Source organism: Macrotis lagotis, chromosome 2 (assembly GCF_037893015.1).
Source record: "Macrotis lagotis isolate mMagLag1 chromosome 2, bilby.v1.9.chrom.fasta, whole genome shotgun sequence".
Taxonomy (NCBI): domain Eukaryota; kingdom Metazoa; phylum Chordata; class Mammalia; order Peramelemorphia; family Peramelidae; genus Macrotis; species Macrotis lagotis.
Window position 1 is genome coordinate 278,753,251 of NC_133659.1, and position 20,599 is coordinate 278,773,849.

At 37.2% G+C, this 20,599-nt stretch overlaps 1 protein-coding gene across 2 annotated transcripts in view; it reads right to left on the bottom strand.

Moving 5' to 3' along the window:
• TBC1D30 (TBC1 domain family member 30) overlaps positions 1 to 20,599 on the bottom strand; it is a 127,624-nt gene that overhangs the window by 98,910 nt on the left and 8,115 nt on the right. For both annotated transcript variants that reach the window (XM_074226215.1, XM_074226214.1), the window contains exon 2: positions 12,197 to 12,361. In XM_074226215.1, coding sequence (XP_074082316.1) covers positions 12,197 to 12,361 — 165 coding nt within the window. The remainder of the gene's footprint in view (positions 1 to 12,196; positions 12,362 to 20,599) is intronic.

Below are 20,599 nucleotides of genomic sequence, written 5' to 3' on the forward strand. Positions count from 1 at the left end.
CAGCTTAGGTCAAATTGATAAAACAGTTCAAAAAGTTATTGAGCAGGAGAAGAATGCTTTAAAAAGCAAAATTGGCCAGATGGAAAAAGAGATAAGAAAACTCTCTGAGGAGAACAAATCCTTCAGACAAAGAATAGAATTCAGGGAGATTGATGAATTTAACAGAAATCAGGAATCAATACTTCAAAACAAAAAAATGAAAAATTAGAAGAAAATATGAAATATCTCATTGAAAAAAACAACTGATATGGAAAACAGACTTAGGAAAGATAATTTAAAAATTATTGGAATACCTGAAAGTCATGATCAGGAAAAGAGCCTTGACATCATTTTCAAAGAATTACTACAGGAAAATTGCCCTGATATTCCAGAAGCAGAGGGCAAAATAGAAATGGAGAGAATCCACCAATCCCCCAGAGAAAGAGATCCCAAAAAACCAACCCCTAGGAATATTATAGCCAAGTTCCAGAACTCCCAAGTCAAAGAGAAAATATTACAAGCAGCCAGAAGGACACAGTTCAAATATCGAGGAGCTGCAGTCAGGATCACACAGGACTTAGCAGCAGCTACATTGGAAGCTCGTAGGGCTTGGAATAAAATATACCAGAAGGCAAGAGAGCTTAGAATGCAGCCAAGAATGAACTACCCAGCAAGGCTGAATGTCCTCTTCCAGGGGAAAAGATGGACTTTCAATGAACTAGGGGAATTTCAAATGTTCCTTTTGGAATGGCCAGAGCTGAACAGAAGGTTTGATCTTCAGATACAGGACTCAGGTGAAGCATGGAGATTGGAGGAGAGGGAGGAAATATGAGGGACTTAATGAGGATGAACTGCATGTATTCCTGCATAGAAAAATGACACTGATAATACTCATATGAACCTTCTCAGTTAATAGAGCAGGTAGAGAGAGCTTTTATAGTTGAAGCACAGGAGAAAGCTGAATTCGAAGGTAAAATATGGTGTAAAAATGGAGTCAATAGGAAAAAAAAAGGGAAATGGAATGGGAGAAAGAAAAAGGAGAGGGGAAATAGTCCAAGGTATTTCACATAAGATTTTTTTTATTACAATGAGCTATTGCAATGATATGGAAGGGGAGAGGCAAGGGGGAATGAGGGAAACTTTGCTCTCATCAGAGATGGCTAGGAGAGGAAACAGCAAATATACTCAATGGGGTATACACATCTGGAGTAAGAAGGAGGGCGGAGCAGGGGGAAGGGGTGGGGATGTGAATAAAGGAGGAGAGGATGGACCATGGGGGGACAGTGGTCAGATATAACACATTTTCTTTCTTACTTCTTGCAAGGGGCTGGGAATGGAAGGCCTGCCCAGGACCACAGGGCCAGGCGGATTCTGGGCCTAAGGGGTGGTATGGGGGCTCAGGGCTTCTTGGCCCCAGGACCAGGGATCTGTCTGCTGCGCCACTCAGCGACCCTACAACAGAGTCATAGTGGAGAAATAAGAAAGGAGGGAGTTGCGATCAGCAATGGCAACGGTGGAAAAATATGGAAATAACTTTTGTGATGGACTTACCATAAAGAATGAGATCCACCCATGACAGAGGTGTTGGTGTTGGAACAAAGACTCAAGCACATTTTTTGTTATTATTTGGGGGGGAGGGTGCAGGGCAAGTGGGGCTGCCTGGGGCCCACATAGCAGGGTGATCTTTGGGTGTCTGGGGCCGGATTTGGACCCAGGTGCTCCTGGCTCCTGGCTCAAGGGCCAATGCTCTGTCTGCCACCCAGCCACCCCTACTATTATTACTAATTTATTTTATTTTGGGTCTTTTTTTTCTTTCTTTTTTTTTTTTTTTTTTTTTGGTTTTTGCAGGGCAGTGGGGATCGGGTGGCTTGCATGTCACACGGCTAGGTGATTGTTGGGTTTACGAGGCTGCATATGGACTCAGGTGCTCATGGCTCCAGGGCTGGTGCTTCGTCCATTACACCACCTGGACATACCTACAATTATTACTACTATTATTTTTTTATTTTAATTTTTTTATCTGCCCTTTACTTTTTTCACCCAAACAAGTCTATCTATATTCATGGGGGAGGAGGGGTATTTTGTTTACTTGTAAACAAGAATATTTTATTAATGTAAAAAAACATTTGTACAAAATGAGAATAAAAAATAAATTTAAAAGAAAAAAAAGAAGTACGAAAGAAAATGTGTTATATCTGACCACTCTTCCCCCCATGGTCCATCCTCTCCTCCGTCACTCACATCACCCCCTTCCCCCTGTCCCCCCTCTCTCCTTCTTACTCCAGATGCCTATACTCCATTGAGTATATATGCTGTTTCCTCTCCTAGCCACTTCTGATGAGAGCGAAAATTCCCTCATTGCTCCTTGCCTTCCCCACCTTCAATATCATTGCAATAGCTAATTGTAATAAAGAAAAATCTTATTATATGAAATATCTTGGCCTATTCCCCCTCTCCTTTTTCTTTCTCCCATTCCATTTCCCTTTTTTCTATTGACTCATTTGTACACCATATTTTATCTTCAAATTCAGCTTTCTCCTCTGCTTCATCTATAAAATCTCCTTCTACCTGCTCTATTAACTGAGAAGGTTCGTATGAGTATTATCAGTGTCATTTTTCTATGTAGGAATACATGCAGTTCATCATCATTAAGTCCCTCATATTTTCCCCTTCTCCTCCAATCTCCAAGCTTCCCCTGAGTCCTGTATTTGAAGATCAAACCTTCTGTTCAGCTCTAGCCATTCCAACAGGAACATTTGAAATTCCCCTGGTTCATTGAAAGTCCATCTTTACTTTCTGCACTGCCCAGAAGAGGGGTCCATATGGCATTGTTCACGGTTTCCGTCGTAACTTTCTTTTTTCTTTTTTTTTTTTAGTTTTTTTTTTTTTAGTTTTTGCAAGGCAATGGGGTTAAGTGGCTTGCCCAAGGCCACACAGCTAGGTCATTATTAAGTGTTTGAGACTGGATTTGAACCCAGGTACTCCTGACTCCAAGACCAGTGCTTTATCCACTGCGCCACCTAGCCACCCCCCTCCGTAACTTTCAAGGGAAACTTTCACAATGTCCAGAGCCCTGGATGTCTTGCAGATGAAGGAGGAGGATGTCCTCAAATTCCTCGCTGCAGGCACCCATTTGGGTGGCACCAATTTGGACTTCCAGATGGAACAGCATATCTACAAAAGGAAGAGTGACGGCATCTATATCATTAATTTGAAGAGAACTTGGGAAAAGCTTCTGCTGGCAGCTTGTGCCATTGTTGCCATTGAAAATCCAGCTGATGTTAGTGTCATCTCATCCAGGAACATGGACCAGAGAGCTGTTCTGAAATTTGCTGCTGCCACTGGCACCACACCTATTGCTGGATGCTTCACCCCGGGCACCTTCACTAACCAGATCCAGGCAGCTTTCAGGGAGCTTCGCCTCTTGGTGGTCACTGATCTTTGTACAGATCATCAGCCTTTGACTGAACCATCATATGTTAACCTTCCAACCATTGCACTGTGCAACACAGACTCCCCACTTCACTATGTGGACATTGCCATTCCATGTAACAACAAGGAAGCTCACTCAATGGGTCTGATGTGGTGGATGCTGGCCCGAGAAGTCCTGCGGATACGTGGTACCATCTCCTGTGAGCACCCATAGGAGGTCATGCCTGATCTTTCCTTCTACAGAGATCCAGAGGAGATTGAAAAGGAAGAGCAGGCCACAGCTGAGAAGGCAGTGACAGAGGAGGAATTTCAGGGTGAATGGACTGCACCTGCCCCAGAATTCACTGCTGCTCAGCCAGAGGTGGCTGATTGGTCTGAGGGCATCCAGGTGCCATCTGTGCCCATTCAGCAGTTCCCTACTGAAGATTGGAGTGCTCAGCCGGCTACTGAGGACTGGTCTGCAGCTCCTACTGCTCAGGCCACTGAATGGGTAGGAACTACCACAGAGTGGTCCTAAGTTTTACTGAGATGCTCTAATAGTGTTGGGAAAATGCGGATGGAAAATAAACATTGGTTTCTTAACAAAAAAAAAGAAAAGAAAAGAAAAGAAAAGAAAGTCCATCTTTTCCCCTGGAAGAGGACATTCAGTTTTTCTGGGTAGTTGATTCTTGGTTGCATTCTAAGCTCTTTTGCCTTCTGGTATATTATATTCCAAGCCCTACAAGCTTTTAATGTAGTTGCTGCTAAGGCCTGTGAGATCCTGATTGCAGCTCCACGGTATTTGAATTGTGTCCTTCTGGCTGCTTGTAATATTTTCTCTTTGACTTGGGAGTTCTGGAACTTGGCTATAATATTACTAGGGGTTGGTTTTTTGGGATCTCTTTCTCGGGGGGGGGGGGAAATCTGTGGATTCTCTCCATTTCTATTTTGCCCTTTGCTTCTAGGATATCAGGGCAATTTTCCTGCAGTAATTCTTTGAAAATGATGTCAAGGCTTTTTTCCTGATCATGACTTTCAGGTATTACAATAATTTTTAAATTATCTTTCCTAAATCTGTTTTCCATATCAGTTGTTTTTTCAATGAGATGTTTCACATTTTCTTCTAATTTTTCATTCTTTTGGTTTTGAAGTATTGAGTCCCGATTTCTCGTAAATTCAGCAATCTCCCTGAGTTCTATTCTTTGTCTGAAGGATTTGTTTTCCTCAGACAGCTTTCTTATCTCTTTTTCCATCTGGCCAATTTTGCTTTTTAAAGCATTCTTCTCCTGCTCAATAACTTTTTGAACTGTTTTATCCATTTGACCTAAGCTGGTTTTTAGCATACTATTTTCTTCAGCATTTATTTGGATTTCCTTGACTAAGCTGCTGACTTCATTTTCATGTTTTTCCTGCATCTCTCTCATTTCTTTTCCCAATTTTTCTTCTAACTCCCTCATTTGATTTTCAAAGTCTTTTTTGAGCTCTGTCATAGCCTGAGCCCAATTTGTGTTTTTCTTGGAGTCTTTAGATGCAGGAACTTGTGCTTCCTCATCTTCAGACTGAGTGTTTTGATCCTTCTTGGGCTCACAGGCAAAATATTTCTCAATGGTATTCCTCTTGTTTCTCTGCTTGCTCATTTTCCCAGCTTTAGCCTGTTTTGGGGGGTGCTTCCTGAGCTTTTGTGACAGTCTCACAAGGGTCTCAGTGTGTGAGGCTCTGTCCTCCCTCCTGATATGTGAATGACCATATATGCCCCCCTCTGCCACGGGGCTGAGGTGGAGGGGGCCCCTGCTGTTCTATTGGGGGGGACCTAGACTGCAATCAGGATCTGAATGTGGTCAGAACCCCAAAGTCCTGATCCAGGAACAGAGGACAGAGCTTGGCAGTCTCTCTCTCTTCATGCCCCTCCCCAGGTTCAATGGGCTCATGCCCTGGGGGCTCCTGCTTACCAGCTCTACCTGCTTCTGTTTCCTGGATCTAGATTGCCTTGGCTGCTTGTTGTGTGCCCTGAGGACTGGGCTTCATATGCTCCCTCTGGCAGAGGTCCCCCCCACCACTGTTCCCCCAATTTGTGCCCAGTGCTCCCCAGGGCGTAGATCAGGAAACTCCCCTGCTTCTGTGAGCCATGGCTCCCAGTGCCCTGGGGCTGCATCCAGGAGGCTGAAGTTCTTTTGCTTTGGCGGGCCACCCCTCCAACCCTGGGGAGCAGAGCCTTTCCTGCTCTTTTCCAAGTTACCTTGAGTAGAAGAACTGCCTTACTGGGTCCCTCTGTGGGTTCTATCTCTCGAAAATTTAGCTAGAGTCCTTAGTTTAGAAGTGTTATGAGAGAGTGCCATCTTGGCTCTACCCCTGACAACTAGGTTTTAACATGCAAATTTATTTTGATGATTCATTCAACTGTTGCACATAAACAACCAATGCCATTTCAAAATATTTCATATTATAATGCAATAAACTAACTGTGAGGATTATGTTGCTGACAGCATTTTATCTATTCTCCTTACTCTGAACCCTATCATATTTTCAGGAATAGTCACAACAAAGTTAAAGAAATCACCTGTCTCTCAAAGTCAATACTAACCTTCCAGAAAACGTTTGTTTTCTTAATCCTTTTCAGTATTTACCTACTGCCTTTAAGATTTCTGGTGACTTTCACTGCAAACCAATGAAACAATTTTTCCATTATCTATTTGGTCTCCCAAATAAGAAATTCTATGTGAAAGTACTTTCAATTTAATAAAATTTAATTTAATAAATATTTATTAATCACCTGCTATTTACAAAGAACACTGCTGGTATTAGAGATACAAAGAAGATCTAAGACTCTATACTAGCATAAGAACTATTATCTAATAGTAAAGTGATATTATTATTATTATTATTATTATTGTCAAGAACTCTATAATCAAACAACAAGCATTTAATCACACATTCATTATGATACACATTCATTCTACTATGAAAGGTAGAAAAAAACAAAATAATTCCTTCTCCCAAGGAATTTTCATTTTAATGGGATTTGATATACTCATATAAGTAAATGCAAAATTTTTTAGAGAGATATGATCTTTGAGGGATTAGGGAAGACTTCATGTAGAAAAGGTGCTTAAGCCAAATTCTGAAGGAGGTCAAGGTTCTAAGAGGCAGAAATGAGGAGTGAGGCCATTCTAGATACAGGGGAAAACCTGTGTAAAAGCCTGGTAACATCAGATGGAATATGAGAGGAATGGCAAATGAGCCAGTTTTACTGGAAAAGAGAATGAATGAAGAGGAGTCTGGAAAGGATGATTAGACACTGGTTGTGACAGCTTTCATTGAAAAACAGAGAAATTTGCATTTGATCCCTAGGATAATGGAAAGCCAGTTTTTCTAGCTGAGCAGAAGAATGTGGTCAGACTTGACCTTCAGGCTTATCACATTTGTACCTGTTTAGGTAGTAACTACAATAGACAGATACAATTAATTTTATGGGGACCAAGCACTGAGAAAAAAGAGAATTCTGTTCAAGTAAGAACACAAATTTGCTTATCTTCTGGATGAAAGCATGTCCCTAAAAATATAACAAGGCATACAAAAAATACTCTTATAGGAAAATGATTAGCAAATGGTAAAAAAAATTTAATGGGATATAGTAAGAAGTTACAAAGATGAGGAATTCAGAGAAAACATGGGGAGATTTATGTGAAGTAATGCAGACTAAAATAAATAGAACCAAGAAAATAATACATATACCATGTTCAAAACAATGGCAATGAAAAGACACCAAAAGGAAACTGAACAAGTTGAGTAAATGAAAACCCATTTAAGGTCCAAGTGAATAGACCAGGAAGCATACATTCCCCACTCATGGCAGATGTGAGGGACTACTAGGAAAGAATATCATATGTGTGTGGTTTTGCTGAATTATTTTATTTGTTATAAAAAGATTGGGGAAGGTTAAGTTACTTGAACATAAAGACAAAAATCATCAGTAAAATGTATCTTTAAAAGAAAGAAAAACTCTATTACAATTCAGTTAATTTTCATAAGTTAATGGACTCAGATACTTATTCAAACCATGGAAGAGTCATATAAATCTCTGTTCACCTGGTTCCTCATCTGCAAAATGAGGATTATAATGGCATGTGACTCTCAGGGATATTATGAGGCTCAAATGAGATAATAATTGTAACATGCTTATTTAGCACAGTGCCTAGCACATATAAATGTTATCTATGATTATAATGGGATAACTAAGTGATACAGGAAGACTCATCTTCCTGAGTTAAAATCTGGTCTCAGACATTTACTAGCTGCATGACCCTGGACAAGTCACTTAACCCTGTTTGCCTCAGTTTTCCTCAGTTTCTACTCTAGTATCTCTGCCAAGAAAAACCCAAATAGAGACACAGAGTCAGATATGACTGAAAACAACTGAAAAATATTGTTATTATCTTAAGTGACAACAAACCACTTCAGTATCTCTGCCAAGAAAAACCCAAATGGAGTCACAAAGAGTCAAACATGACTGAAAAACAACTGAACAATATTGTTATTATCTCAAGTAACAACAAATATGATAAATTCAAAGAACTGTGAAGAATAGCTATGTAAAGTGTTTTTAAAGTGAAGAAATCAGAAGCAATAAATAATATATACTGACTACAACTATATGCATGAAGATAACATTAAACAACAAAAAACTCAATCTAAATGCAATGTTTTACAACCATACCATCTTGATAAATTTAAGGCACAGTGGTCTTGTCTCTGAACAGTCAGTAAATGACAAATAGTACAAAAGTAAACATTTGCATGTTCTATCCTTGGAATCATTCTTGGGCACTGTTTTATATAAGTTATCAAGAAGTCTACTTTTTGGTTTATCTACTTCTATTTGTCTTCTTTGGTCAAAAAATTTTATCAAGTTTAAAAAAAAGTTAATCTAGTAGATGGGAATTGATCTTATTGCTCCCCATTTTCTTATCTAACTTCCACTCCCTCACTCTACCCTCCTACTACTACTATAATATATATTTGTATAATAGGATCCTATGCCAATTAACTGAGAGATTTGATTATGTCCAACTGTAAGAAGTATCCAGCTATAATAAATGTAGTAGAAACAAAATAACATAATTATTTTGCATATAAACTATGCTTATGGTTATATTAAAAAGTATATATTTATTAAATATATTATTGTATATATTTTCTAATAAAATTTTTAAAATTAACCAAGTTGTATCATTTTTTTTTTAGGTTTTTGGCAAGCAAACGGGGTTAAGTGGCTTGCCCAAGGCCACACAGCTAGGTAATTATTAAGTGTCTGAGACCGGATTTGAACCCAGGTACTCCTGACTCCAAGGCCGGTGCTTTATCTACTACGCCACCTAGCCACCCCAAGTTGTATCATTTTTATTTGAGTTTTAAATTGGAAAAAAATCTTCCATAAGGCCTGAATAGAACTGCAACTAGGACACAGCAACTGAAGCTTTGTCCCCAGGCTATAAAATTTAGAGATTTCTAGTAATATTTACACTTTTTCAGTATTATAAAATAAATAAATTATTAGTTAACAATAATAATTATTTTAAATTGGAAGATACCAAATAATATGCTTTCCCCCCAAGAAAATAGTTAAACTTCAATTGAATCCCATTTTAGCCAAGTTCTATCATACAAACCCTCCCTCCCCAACAGTTGGCCTCACAGTGGCCTCTGTCAATTGTTACACATTTTGCCAAATATACAGTGTTTTCTACATCTAGGGCATTATGAAATGCAAATTCATATTAACAATAATAAATCCAAGAAAATGTAAAGTTGTAACTTATAAAAGAAATATTTAATTATTCTTAGTTTAGTCTTATTATCAAGACTGAAAAGGGGGCAGCTAGGTTGCACAGTGGGTAGAGCACTGGCCCTAGAGTCAGGAGGACTTGAGTTCAAATCCAGCCTCAGACACTTAATAATTACCTAGCCATGTGGCCTTGGGCAAGCCACTTAATCCCACTGCCTTGCAAAAAAAAAAAAAAAAACTTTAGGGAGAGGCTAGGTGGCGTAGTGGATAAAGCACTGGCCCTGTAGTCAAGAGTACCTGGGTTCAAATCTGGCCTCAGACACTTAATAATTACCTAGCTGTGTGGCCTTGGGCAAGCCACTTAACCCCGTTTGCCTTACAAAAAAAAAAGACTGAAAAGGGAACCCTCCAGAAAATTCTAACATTTAGATCACCTTATTCTCAGAACAATCTGGTTAACTGAGGTTTTCCTACAAAATTATGTCTAGAAATTGAAAACATAAAATATAAGAAAGTAAATATCAAAATTAATTTCATTACTTGGCAACATAAGAGTATGATCTTCTGGGGCGGCTAGGTTGCACAGTGGATAGAGCACCGGCCTTGGAGTCAGGAGTACCTGGGTTCAAATCTGGTCTCAGACACTTAATAATTACCTAGCTGTGTGTCCCTGGGCAAGCCACTTAACCTCATTGCCTTGCAAAAACTAAGAGAGAGAGAGAGAGAGAGAGAGAGAGAGAGAGAGAGTAAGTATGATCTTCTGCATTTTTAGCTAAATGACTAGAAATTTCATTATCAATAAATCTAGATACCTTGTAAACTCCTAAATATGCTTAGTAACCACTAAAAATATTCTCTAGCTAGTAATTCCATCGAGTTTCCTAATCTGTCTCTTTTCCTCTCTTTTGGCTCCAGTCTCATTCCTCTACCTTCCTCCTTTCTCTAGCTCTGTGCATCTTCTACTTTCCACTGTAAACTTTTGATTTAAACAACCTAAACTAAAGACAGATATAAATAAGAATAATAAGAAATACACAAATAAGAGATGACAATACTAAGAAGAAAAGAATAAAATATTAAATTTAAAATTGCTAAAGTTCTATTAGTAAAGATTATGATCTCTCTGTGACACTCAGCAACTGTTCTTCAAAGGCGGGATAAAGAGGACCTGGGGTTCAAATCCCAGTTCTGTCACTTATTCCTTGCAACTCATGAGACAATTCATTTAACATCTCTGGGGTTCAGTTTCTTTTATCTGTAAAATGAGAAAGTTGGACAAAATAACCCTTCCCATTCTAAGTCTATAGGTCTCTGATCCAGCACCAGATCCTATGGTGCAGTTCTCTCAGTTATCTGGGACAGGATAAGATAGAAAAAAAATAAGCTTGGAGGAATACAAAGCATAAAAATGGAATCTGGGCTATTAAATTTCACTTCCTGAAACATACCAACCCCCCAAATTAAATTTTATTGGGGAAAAACCCTTAAATGGAAAAGTAAGAGCAGATAAGTCAAATGGGTCAAATTTATTTGAAAAGAAATAAAATGCTCACTTTCATAAACTCTTGAAAGTCACCTCAAGCATTTTAATTAAAATATACTGATCATACATGTAATCAGTATACTCATACCTGAATATAAGGCTCGGCCAATGCTGCATGTTAATACAAAATACAAAACAAAAACAAGGAAATGTTAGTCTTAAGAAATACATGAAATTATTCCCAGGAGAATTAAAAAATTCATGTACAGTAAAATTTTATTTCTAACTAACCACAGTACTAATAACTAAAGCATTACCATAATCCAGCAATTAATTTGTAACTAGTTTACCTACCCACACAGAGAAGCAGCATGACATAGTTGAGAAGACCTGGGTTCAAGTCTTGACTCTGACTCATACTAGCTATGTGACTGACCAAATTATGCAAACTATTAGTACCCTAGACAACTCTGAGATACAAGGTAGACACCCAGCTGCCTAAGTAAAAGGAATGTCCTTATCTTGAGCTCCTCATAGCCATAAAACTGTGACATGGGTCCCTCCTTCAACAACAACAACAAAAATCTATACCCAAGTACAAGTAAGAAGCAAACTTTGGTTTACATAAAAAAAATGATTTTCTCCCCTTTTTATTTTAGTAGGGAATGAATGGAATAATGGGAAAGGAATGGAATACGCTTTGACATATCAGAGACCTTGTGCTAAGCACATCACAAATATTATTTCATTTGATAAGAATTTAAGAACAATTATTTCATAACAAGTCATGCATTTCTGCCTCCTTTTTAAAACAACAGGAGCTTAACCTTTCGGCATAAGTAACCAAGAAATAAGGGGGGAAGTTCACTGATCCCAGACAAGAAAATTCTACTCGAGGTTTGGCAATGTGAGGGAAGATGTAATGTCAAAAGAACATTGTTTTAATACCCAGAGTAAGAGAAACAAGACTTAGACCATAAAAATAAACCTTCCTCCTTCCTGGGAGAAAGGGGTGCATTTGGAGTGAAAATAACAGTGATAGTAATGGTTGTAGGATGTACATGTATTACTATATAACCTTAGGCAAAGCACCCAGACTCTGTGGACCTCATTTTCTTTAACTGTAACTTATTTAAGGCTTGCAATGCATTTTACAGAACGTTATCTCTAGATTCTAACAACAACCCTTAAAGGAAGTTCAATAAGTTTGCCCCCACCCCCATTTCACTGTTAAGAAAACTGTTGACTTGCCCAGGGATCACTCAACTAATAACAAGTTTGGAATGGGATTCAAACCAAGTCTTCCAACTCCAAGCTCAACCTGCTACACCATGTTGCTTCTCTGTTAGTAGTTTTAATTAATAGAATGAATCAGATTAAATATTTTGAATACTAGGACTGGAAACATTTTAATATTGGTCTTTAAAAGTCTGATTTCTCAAGTGACAAGCTTTCATGGAAAGCCCTGGCCCCTACCATGTTTTCCCAATTCCCCCATGGATGGACAACAGGAGATGCTGCAGTGACTCAGTGGTACTTACTTCTCTTCTGGGATACAGCCTGTAAGCATGCCGTCACAATGTCACAGTTCTGCTGCACTTTGTGCAGAAGTCGATCTTTTTGCTTCAGGTGGCGAAGCAATTTTGCTGACTGAAGAGTGATGCTGTATGTTAGCTCTCGAAGGATTGCCTTTAATTCACCAATATCTATTATCAAGACAATGAAAATGGAAATGTGAACTTCACCTATAGAATGGTTTCTAGATCACAGGTTCTTAAACTGAGGTCTGTGAACTTTTTAAAATATATTTTAATGATTTTAAATAGTTTAGAAATTATGTATTATGCTTATATAATCAAATTATTGTGTTATGATTTTATAATATATTTATGCATTAACATTTATAATATAAATTTTAAATATATTTTGATGATTATATTTTAATATAATTAGCCTCCTTTATAAATTTGTGTCTTTTATACATTTAAAAACAGTATTCTGCAGAGGTCTCTAGATTTCACCAGACTATCAAAAGGATGGAAGATGCAAAAAAAAAAAGGCTAAGAACTCCTATTTTATAAACTAATCATTCAAATGAATTGATTCTAGACACCATCATTATATGTATCTATTCAATCATACAATTCCTCCCACACACACTAACATAACAGTCTAACTTGCACATTATACCATGATATTAGTTCTACTAATAACAATTAGTATCTACTAATAACAATAATCATTAACATTTATATAATGCTTTAAAGTTTGCAAAGCACTTGCAGCTATTATTTCATGGGTTTCCTACAGGAACCTTGGGAGTTAGAAACTATTATTATCATCCTATTTAGAGAAGAGGAAACTGAGGCAGGCAGCAGTTAAGTGACTTGCCTCATCTAGTAATCTGAATCTAGATTTGAACTCAGGATTTAGTTAATCACCAAGCACCTATATTGTGCCAGGAACTTTTCTGGGTGCTGGAATATAACCTCTATGAGAATGGTACAGTGAAAAGAGAACTGGTTCTAAGTATCAGAGGATTCAGAAAACAACTGTTGATTACCTTTCCACTTATATGTGAGCAAGGCATTTGATTTCTCTTGGCCTAAATTTCCCTTCAACTTTAGAGCTGGGATTCCCTCACAGTTGAGGACCCTACCATGTTGGTTTTTTTGAATACTCCACAGTATTTTTGGATAATCCACAGTATCCAGACCTATCTTTATAGGGGCACTCCTGATAAAGAAATTCCTTCCCTACTACAGATCAGCAATTTATAACTTTTAGTGTTAAAATGTTGCCTGGGGTGAATTTAGACATGTCTCTTAATCCCACTGCCTTGCAAAAACAGAAACAAAAAAAAAAAAGAATGTTGCCTGGGCCACTGAAATCCCCATGGTTACATAGGCAGTGTGTGACCCAGTCTTTCTTGATTATGAGGCCCTTAGGCCCCATTGTCTGCTATGCCACATCATGTTTCCCCTTACACATAACAGGTTCTCAACAAATATTTCTTGAATTGAAGTGAATTGAATTAAATCATCATATCCTAATAGTGACCCTCTAATTTGTTTTTCTTACAAATTTCCTTTAGAACAAATCAACTAGATATAAAATATCTAGCATACGACTCCAAAAAAACTCTACTGTAGTATCTATATTTAAACTTTCCTGAAAAATCATACATTGCAATTTTAATCATAAAAGTGCATCAATGATGAGTTTACAAATAAGGATCATTTCTGATTTAAAAATAGCAATAAAAATAAAAATAATAATAACTAATATCCCTATAGCAGTTTACAAATGCTTTACAAATATTTTTTCAGCTGATAAATACTTGATTATAAGTTCCAAAACCTGTCACTTTTTACCCAGAAACACATATAAAAGGGTTCCCTATTCATCTGCTCACACATCTTTTTTGGCATATGAACATGAGAAATATTCTTTTTTTAACATGTACATGAATATGGCAATATTGTTTCTAGCTACTTTGAAATTAAAAACTCAAGGCAACTGAGCAATTTCTTGACCTTCAAGTGTTATATAGGTAGCATATTTCATTTTGCAAAAAAAAAGATAAAGGATGTGCCAGCATTTTTAGAATTTCTAATTTATTGAAAGCAACTTTGAAAAGGACAGAAATGGTTCCAGAGAGAGTGTAGAACACAATAGGAATACTAATAAGCAAATCTCTACTGTTATTTTAAAAACAAGCTTAATGTTTTCATTATCTGTTGAGAATATGACTCAAATATTCTAGGATGCTAAATCTTCTACTGTCCTTGGCATTATTTAGCCTGAATTTGAAGGTTTGAGTTCTGGGCAGCACATTAAAAAGTGGAGACATCATCTAGCTAACAAAAGGCAATATAGTCAAAGCTATTGTTTTTCCAATAACAATAGATGACTGTAAGAATTGGGCTATAAATAAAACTGAGAACTGCAGAATAGAAACTTTTGAATTATGGTACTGGAGAAGACTTTTGAGAGTCTCTTGGAGAGCAGGGAGGTCAAATCAATCAATATTTAAAGAACTTAATTCAGACTATTCACTGGAAAATCAAATATTGAAACTGATACTTAAATACTTTGGTCACATAACAAGAAGATGGGACCCACTGGAAAAGATTCTGATATTGGGAAAGATTAAAGGCAAAAGGAAAAGGGGACAGCAGAGAATGGAATAGATAGATGATGTCATGAAAATAATAAACATTAATTTGGACAGACTTCAAGAGATAGTGGAGGTTAGAAGGGTCTGTACTTTGGTCTATGGAGTGGAATATGTCACAACAACAAAAATAAAAAGCTCAGCCTATGTCTCTGGATTTGTTTAAGCCTATTATTTGGAGAAACTGGAAAAGACTTCAAGACAGAAATGTTCAAAGGAAGAATGTGAATAAAAAGTTAAATGTCCCCATGAAAAGGGAAATGCTAAGGAATGCTTACAATCTCATTACTAGGATTACTCTTTACCTACTGGATGAATTTCAAGCTCCTTAGTCTGCTTTTCAAGATACCTTATAACAGTTACACCCCTTCCTTTCCAGATTCATATACTAAATGTAGAACAATACCAAATCAAAAGGAACTTTCCTTTTTTCCCCAAGACCTCGTTTCATACTGTGGACCTCTCAGATATTTTATAATAATTTACACTGTATTTATTTTCAGTGAATATAATGGGGAAGAGGAAGATCACTGAATTTATTAGCATAAAGAATTCCCAGTGTGTAAGTAGCCTCCACAATGAAGACTAATAACTTGTCTGTAACCTATAGTGAAAGAAAGGTTAAGTGACTTGTGCATGATTATTCAACTATCAGAAGCAGAATTTGATCCCAGGTCTTTCTGACTCTGGTGTCAGCCCTCTTCTCTTTACTAGCATTAGAGTCATTTTACATAATAAGTTTGATTATTTCTTAAAGTCTTTCCCTGGTTGATTATCTCCATTTATTTTATTCTTAGCCTGTTTTTAAATAGCTGTTTTTCATGTTATCTCTCTCAACAAACTATAAATTCCTCTATCTTTTACCTTTCTTTGTATCCCTAAGCATAATCCTTAGCACATAGTAGTGCTTAATAAATATTTATTAACTGACAGTCTACTAGATGATAAGGACTATGAATAGTATCTATGCACTTTCTCTAGTGGCCATTGCTTCAATTCAAGAAACATGTATTAGGCTCCTTCTATGTTTCAAGGTATACAGGAGATATAAAGACAAAATTTAAAACAGTTTTTGCCTTTAAGGAAGGTCCATTCCTAGAAGATACAATATTAAACCAAAGAAACAAATATAAAATGGTCTGATGAGTTGAGAAAGTACAATGAGGAAGATGAGGAAAAGTGGTACTCGAGTTAAACCTTGGAGGAAAAGGGGTTAAAGATGTTAAGAGGCAGAGGTAATAAGGGAATACCTTGCATATAGTTAGCATTTAACAAAAGTTGTATTAAATGAATTACAAGTGGGAGGGGAGGGCAGCCTTGGCAAAGGCATGGAAGTTTTGTACATAGTAGGTATTTAAGAAATGGGTGCTGAATGACTGTAAAAAGGGGGCTTAAATGATATTAATCAAGTATTCAGTAAGACAAGGGAAAAAAATTTTTTTTAGTTTTTTAAGGGTTTTTTATTAGAAACCAAGCCAAGTTGTTCATTGCTGTCTAACTCTTCATGACCCTATGTGTGGTTTTCTTGGCAAAGATACTAGAGTGGTTTGTCATTTCCTTTTCCAGATCATTTTATAGATGAGAAACTGAGACAAACAGTGTTTAGTAACTTGCCCAATCAGTAAATGTCTGAGACCAGATTTGAAGTTATGAAGATGAGTATTCCAGACCCCAGGATGGGCACTCTGTGCATCACACCACCCAGCTGCCCCCAGACATTAATTAACCATAAAATAGAAATACTCTGTAATGATAAAGCACTGTTCAAGTAGAAGCAGTCTCCCTCATTTTCTTTCTTTTTAGGTTTTTGCAAGGCAAACGGGGTTAAGTGGCTTGCCCAAGGCCATCCAGCTAGGTAATTATTAAGTGTCTGAGACCAGATTTGAACCCAGGTACTCCTGACTCCAAGGCTTTATCCACTACACCACCTAGCCGCCCCTTCCTCATTTTCATTCAGAAGTACAACTGATTTACAAGGTATGGCAATTTTCAAGACAGTGATATAACCCACTGACTTCTCAAATATGGGTCTTGTTTATGTCCATATGTAACAAGAAAGCCAAATCAGTGGCTCAAGACTTTGCTTTCTGGGCTATTCAACTCTTAGGGACAGCTTTGGACAGCTTTGTCTTTTAGGGAGGGGAAAAAACCTAGCATAGCCTACATGACAGAAACTCAGATGGGTATTGTTCTTACCACAAAAGATATAGTCCATGAATTAGGTAATGAAATTCAGAATATAAGAAAAGAGAACTAATAAGGAGAGTAAAGTAAATAAAAATTTCTGAGGAAAGACCAGAGAGGAAGGAAGGAAAGAAGGAAAAATTTGAGTGAGAGGAAGGAAGATATTGAATCACACCCTTTACTAGTCAAGGACAGAGAAGATCAAAAGAAGGGATGAAAAATAAATGACACCAAAAGACAGACAGATAGACAGAAAAACAGAAAAACAAAATGAATTGATAAATAAATAAACAAACGGATAGATAGGAGAATGGATGGATGGATAGACAGATAGGTGGATGGATAGAAAAGTTAAAAAATTGAAGCAAATTCAAAGAACTTGGATAAGGGCAGGCAAATTGAAGAATGGGCAGAAGCTATGGAAACAAATTGGCATAAAATTATGTAAGCAAAATTAATCGCAGAGTCAAAATATGGACAATGGAAGAAAGGGATAAAAATCTACAAAATAGGGGTGGCTAGGTGGCACAGTGAATAAAGCCCCGGCCTTGGAGTCAAGAGTACCTGAGTTCAAATTCAACCTCAGACACTTAATAATTACCTAGCTGTGTGGCCTTAGGCAAGTCACTTAACCCCATTGCCTTGACAAAACCTAACAAAAAAAATCTACAAAATGAATAAAGGAAATATTAGTCTAATAATCTTAAATTTAAATATGAATACGTTTAAACAAGACTGTAAAGCAAAAGACAAGAGTGGAATGCATAAGAAAACAAAACCTAGACTTCAAAATTTGAAAAAAAAATGCTCAATGGAACAAATTGTAGTAAATAAGACCTAGAAGGAATCAAAAATAGCAGCATCATATTTGATAAATTCAAGGGCAACAACTACACGTATAAGGACTTCTTATTTAACTAAAGCTATTGGAAAAGCTAGGCAGCAATCTGGCAGAAATTAGGTTCTGATCAACATTTCACACCATATAACAATATAAGCACCAAGAGGGTGTATGACCAAAATATAAGAGTATTTGTCACAAATTGAAGAAAGGAATAAGTGCTTCACAACCATGATTAAGAGTTCTTGACCCAAGATTAAAATGAATAATTTTAATTATATAAAAATGAAACTAAACTCCTTCAGAAAGCCATCTATGATCTATGCTTCTAGTACCTTTTCTCTCTATTCTCAACTCTCTACAGACTGACTTCTCACCTCATCATTCAACTGAAACTGCTCTCTCCAAAATTAGCAAAGATCATTTAATTGCCAAACTAATGCCCCATTAATCCTCATCCCTCTTGGTCTCTCTGCAAACTTTAACATTATCAATCACCTTGTTCTTCTAGATACTTTTCTTTCTCTAGGTTTTCTAATACTGCTCTCTCCTGGTTATCCTATCAAGCTGACTGGTTTCAGTCTTCTTTAGGGGATAGTCATTAAGGACACTTTCTAAAAAAGGTATCCCCTAAAGATCCATCCTGGGCCTTTTTCTCTTATCCCTCTATACTATTTCACTTAGTTATTTCATCAGCTTCCAAGAATTCAATTATCGCTATGAAGAAGACTCTTAGGTCTATTTATATAGTCCTAATCTCTTTCCTGATCACCTGTTTCACATCTCCAACTGCCTGTTAAATATCTCCAATTAGAAATTCCATAGGCATCTTAAACTCAACATATTCAAAATCATACTCATTATCTTTCTTCCCTAACCATCTTCCCAGGCACCCAGGCTGGAAATTTAATTGTTCTTCCTTGACTCTTTCATACATACTCCTAGGTCCTGTTGATTCTATCCTCCCAACATTTCTTATATACTTTCCATGCTCTGACACTCCTTCTATCCTAGTATAGCTCCAAATCATCTCACACCTAAAACAGTAAAATAACTTTCTGGTTGGATTCTTTGCCTGAAATTTCTTCCCACTCCAGCCCATCTTCCACTCAGCTTTCAAAGACTTGAGTAGTTCTCTATTGCATCCAGAATCGAATGTAAAATCTGTTTGACTTTTAAAGCCTTTCATAACCTGGCCTTTTTCTTCCTTTCCGGTCTTCTTATTTCTGTTCTGACCCAGAAACTCTATGAATCTTTCCCCAGGTCAATTCTTTTATAAAGACAAACTGAACCAGCTTTTACCTCGATTCTTACCTAGCTTTTCATTACTGAATAGGTGTAACTTGGGACAAATTGAAACTGAAAAAGACCTTAGCTTAAAAAAGCCAAGATTTCCCACTGCATCTTCAGTCATCTACATTTGTCCTGATCTATATCTTGCCAATAGACCCATATGGCTCTTGAGAAGAGAGTGAGGCTGATGACTTGCACAGCTCTGCCTCTCTTAAATCTAATTCATTTTCTTTTTTTTTTTTTTTTTAGGTTTTTGCAAGGCAATGGGGTTAAGTGGCTTGCCCAAGGCCACACAGCTAGGTAATTATTAAGTGTTTGAGGTGGGATTTGAACTCAGGTCTGCCTGACTTCAGGGCCAGTGCTCTATCCATTGCACCACCTAGCTGCCCCCAATTCATTTTCAAGTCAAGGTGTCACCTTCCTGATGGTATTGGTCTTCTTCAAGAATGAAGGATAAGGGTGGCTAGGTGGCGCAGTGGATAGAGCACCGGCCCCAGAGTCAGGAATACCTGAGTTCAAATCTGGCCTCAGACACTTAATAATAATTATCTAGCTGTGTGATCTTGGGCAAATCACTTAACTTCAATGCCTTGCAAAAAAAAAAAAAAAGAATGAAGGCCAAACAATAGCAACAACCTACTGCCTCCACATATAGCCTGTGAATTTTCCACTGGCTGTCCCTTATGCCTGAAATGCTCTCGTTCCTTGTCTCACCTCCAGGTTTCCCTGGTTCCTTCAATTCTCAGCTAATATCCCACCTTTTAGAAGAAGACTTTTCAAATATTCTTTAATGCCAGTGCCTGCCTTCTGTTGATTATCTCCCATTTAACTTGTATTTATCTTGTTTTTCAATAGCTATTTATAATGTTGTCTCCCTCATTAAATTATAAGCCAAAGACAGATGTTTTTCTCCTCTTTCTTTGTATTTCCAGAGTTTAGATAGTGCCTGACTTTCTGAATTGATTTGTTGAAAAGCTTTTGCAAAAAAAAAAAAAGCCACAATTAGAATTAATAGAGAAACAATTAACCAAGAGAAAAAATCTTTATAGCAAATCCCTCTGATATCCAAGACATTTAACTGACTCAAAAATATAAGAAAAACAATCATTCCTCAACAAAAACCTAGAGTCATAGAATCTGAGATAACTGGATAGAATCTTGACAACTGATACAAACAGCAGACAAAATGAATCTCCAGACAAGTGATCATCCAGCCTCTGCTTGAAGACTTTCAAGGATGAAACAAAATATTCCACCTTAGGACAATTCTTACTATTAGGAAGCTTTTTCTGGCATCAAGCCTAAATCGACTTCCTTGCAACTTCTATCCCTTCATTTTTTTTTCCAAGTTGCACAACCAACTGGTTCTCATACTTCAAGAATTTTAAACTTTTTTATTATCTTGCTTGACTTCCTTAAAACACTATTCAGCTGATTTAGGGGGCAGAG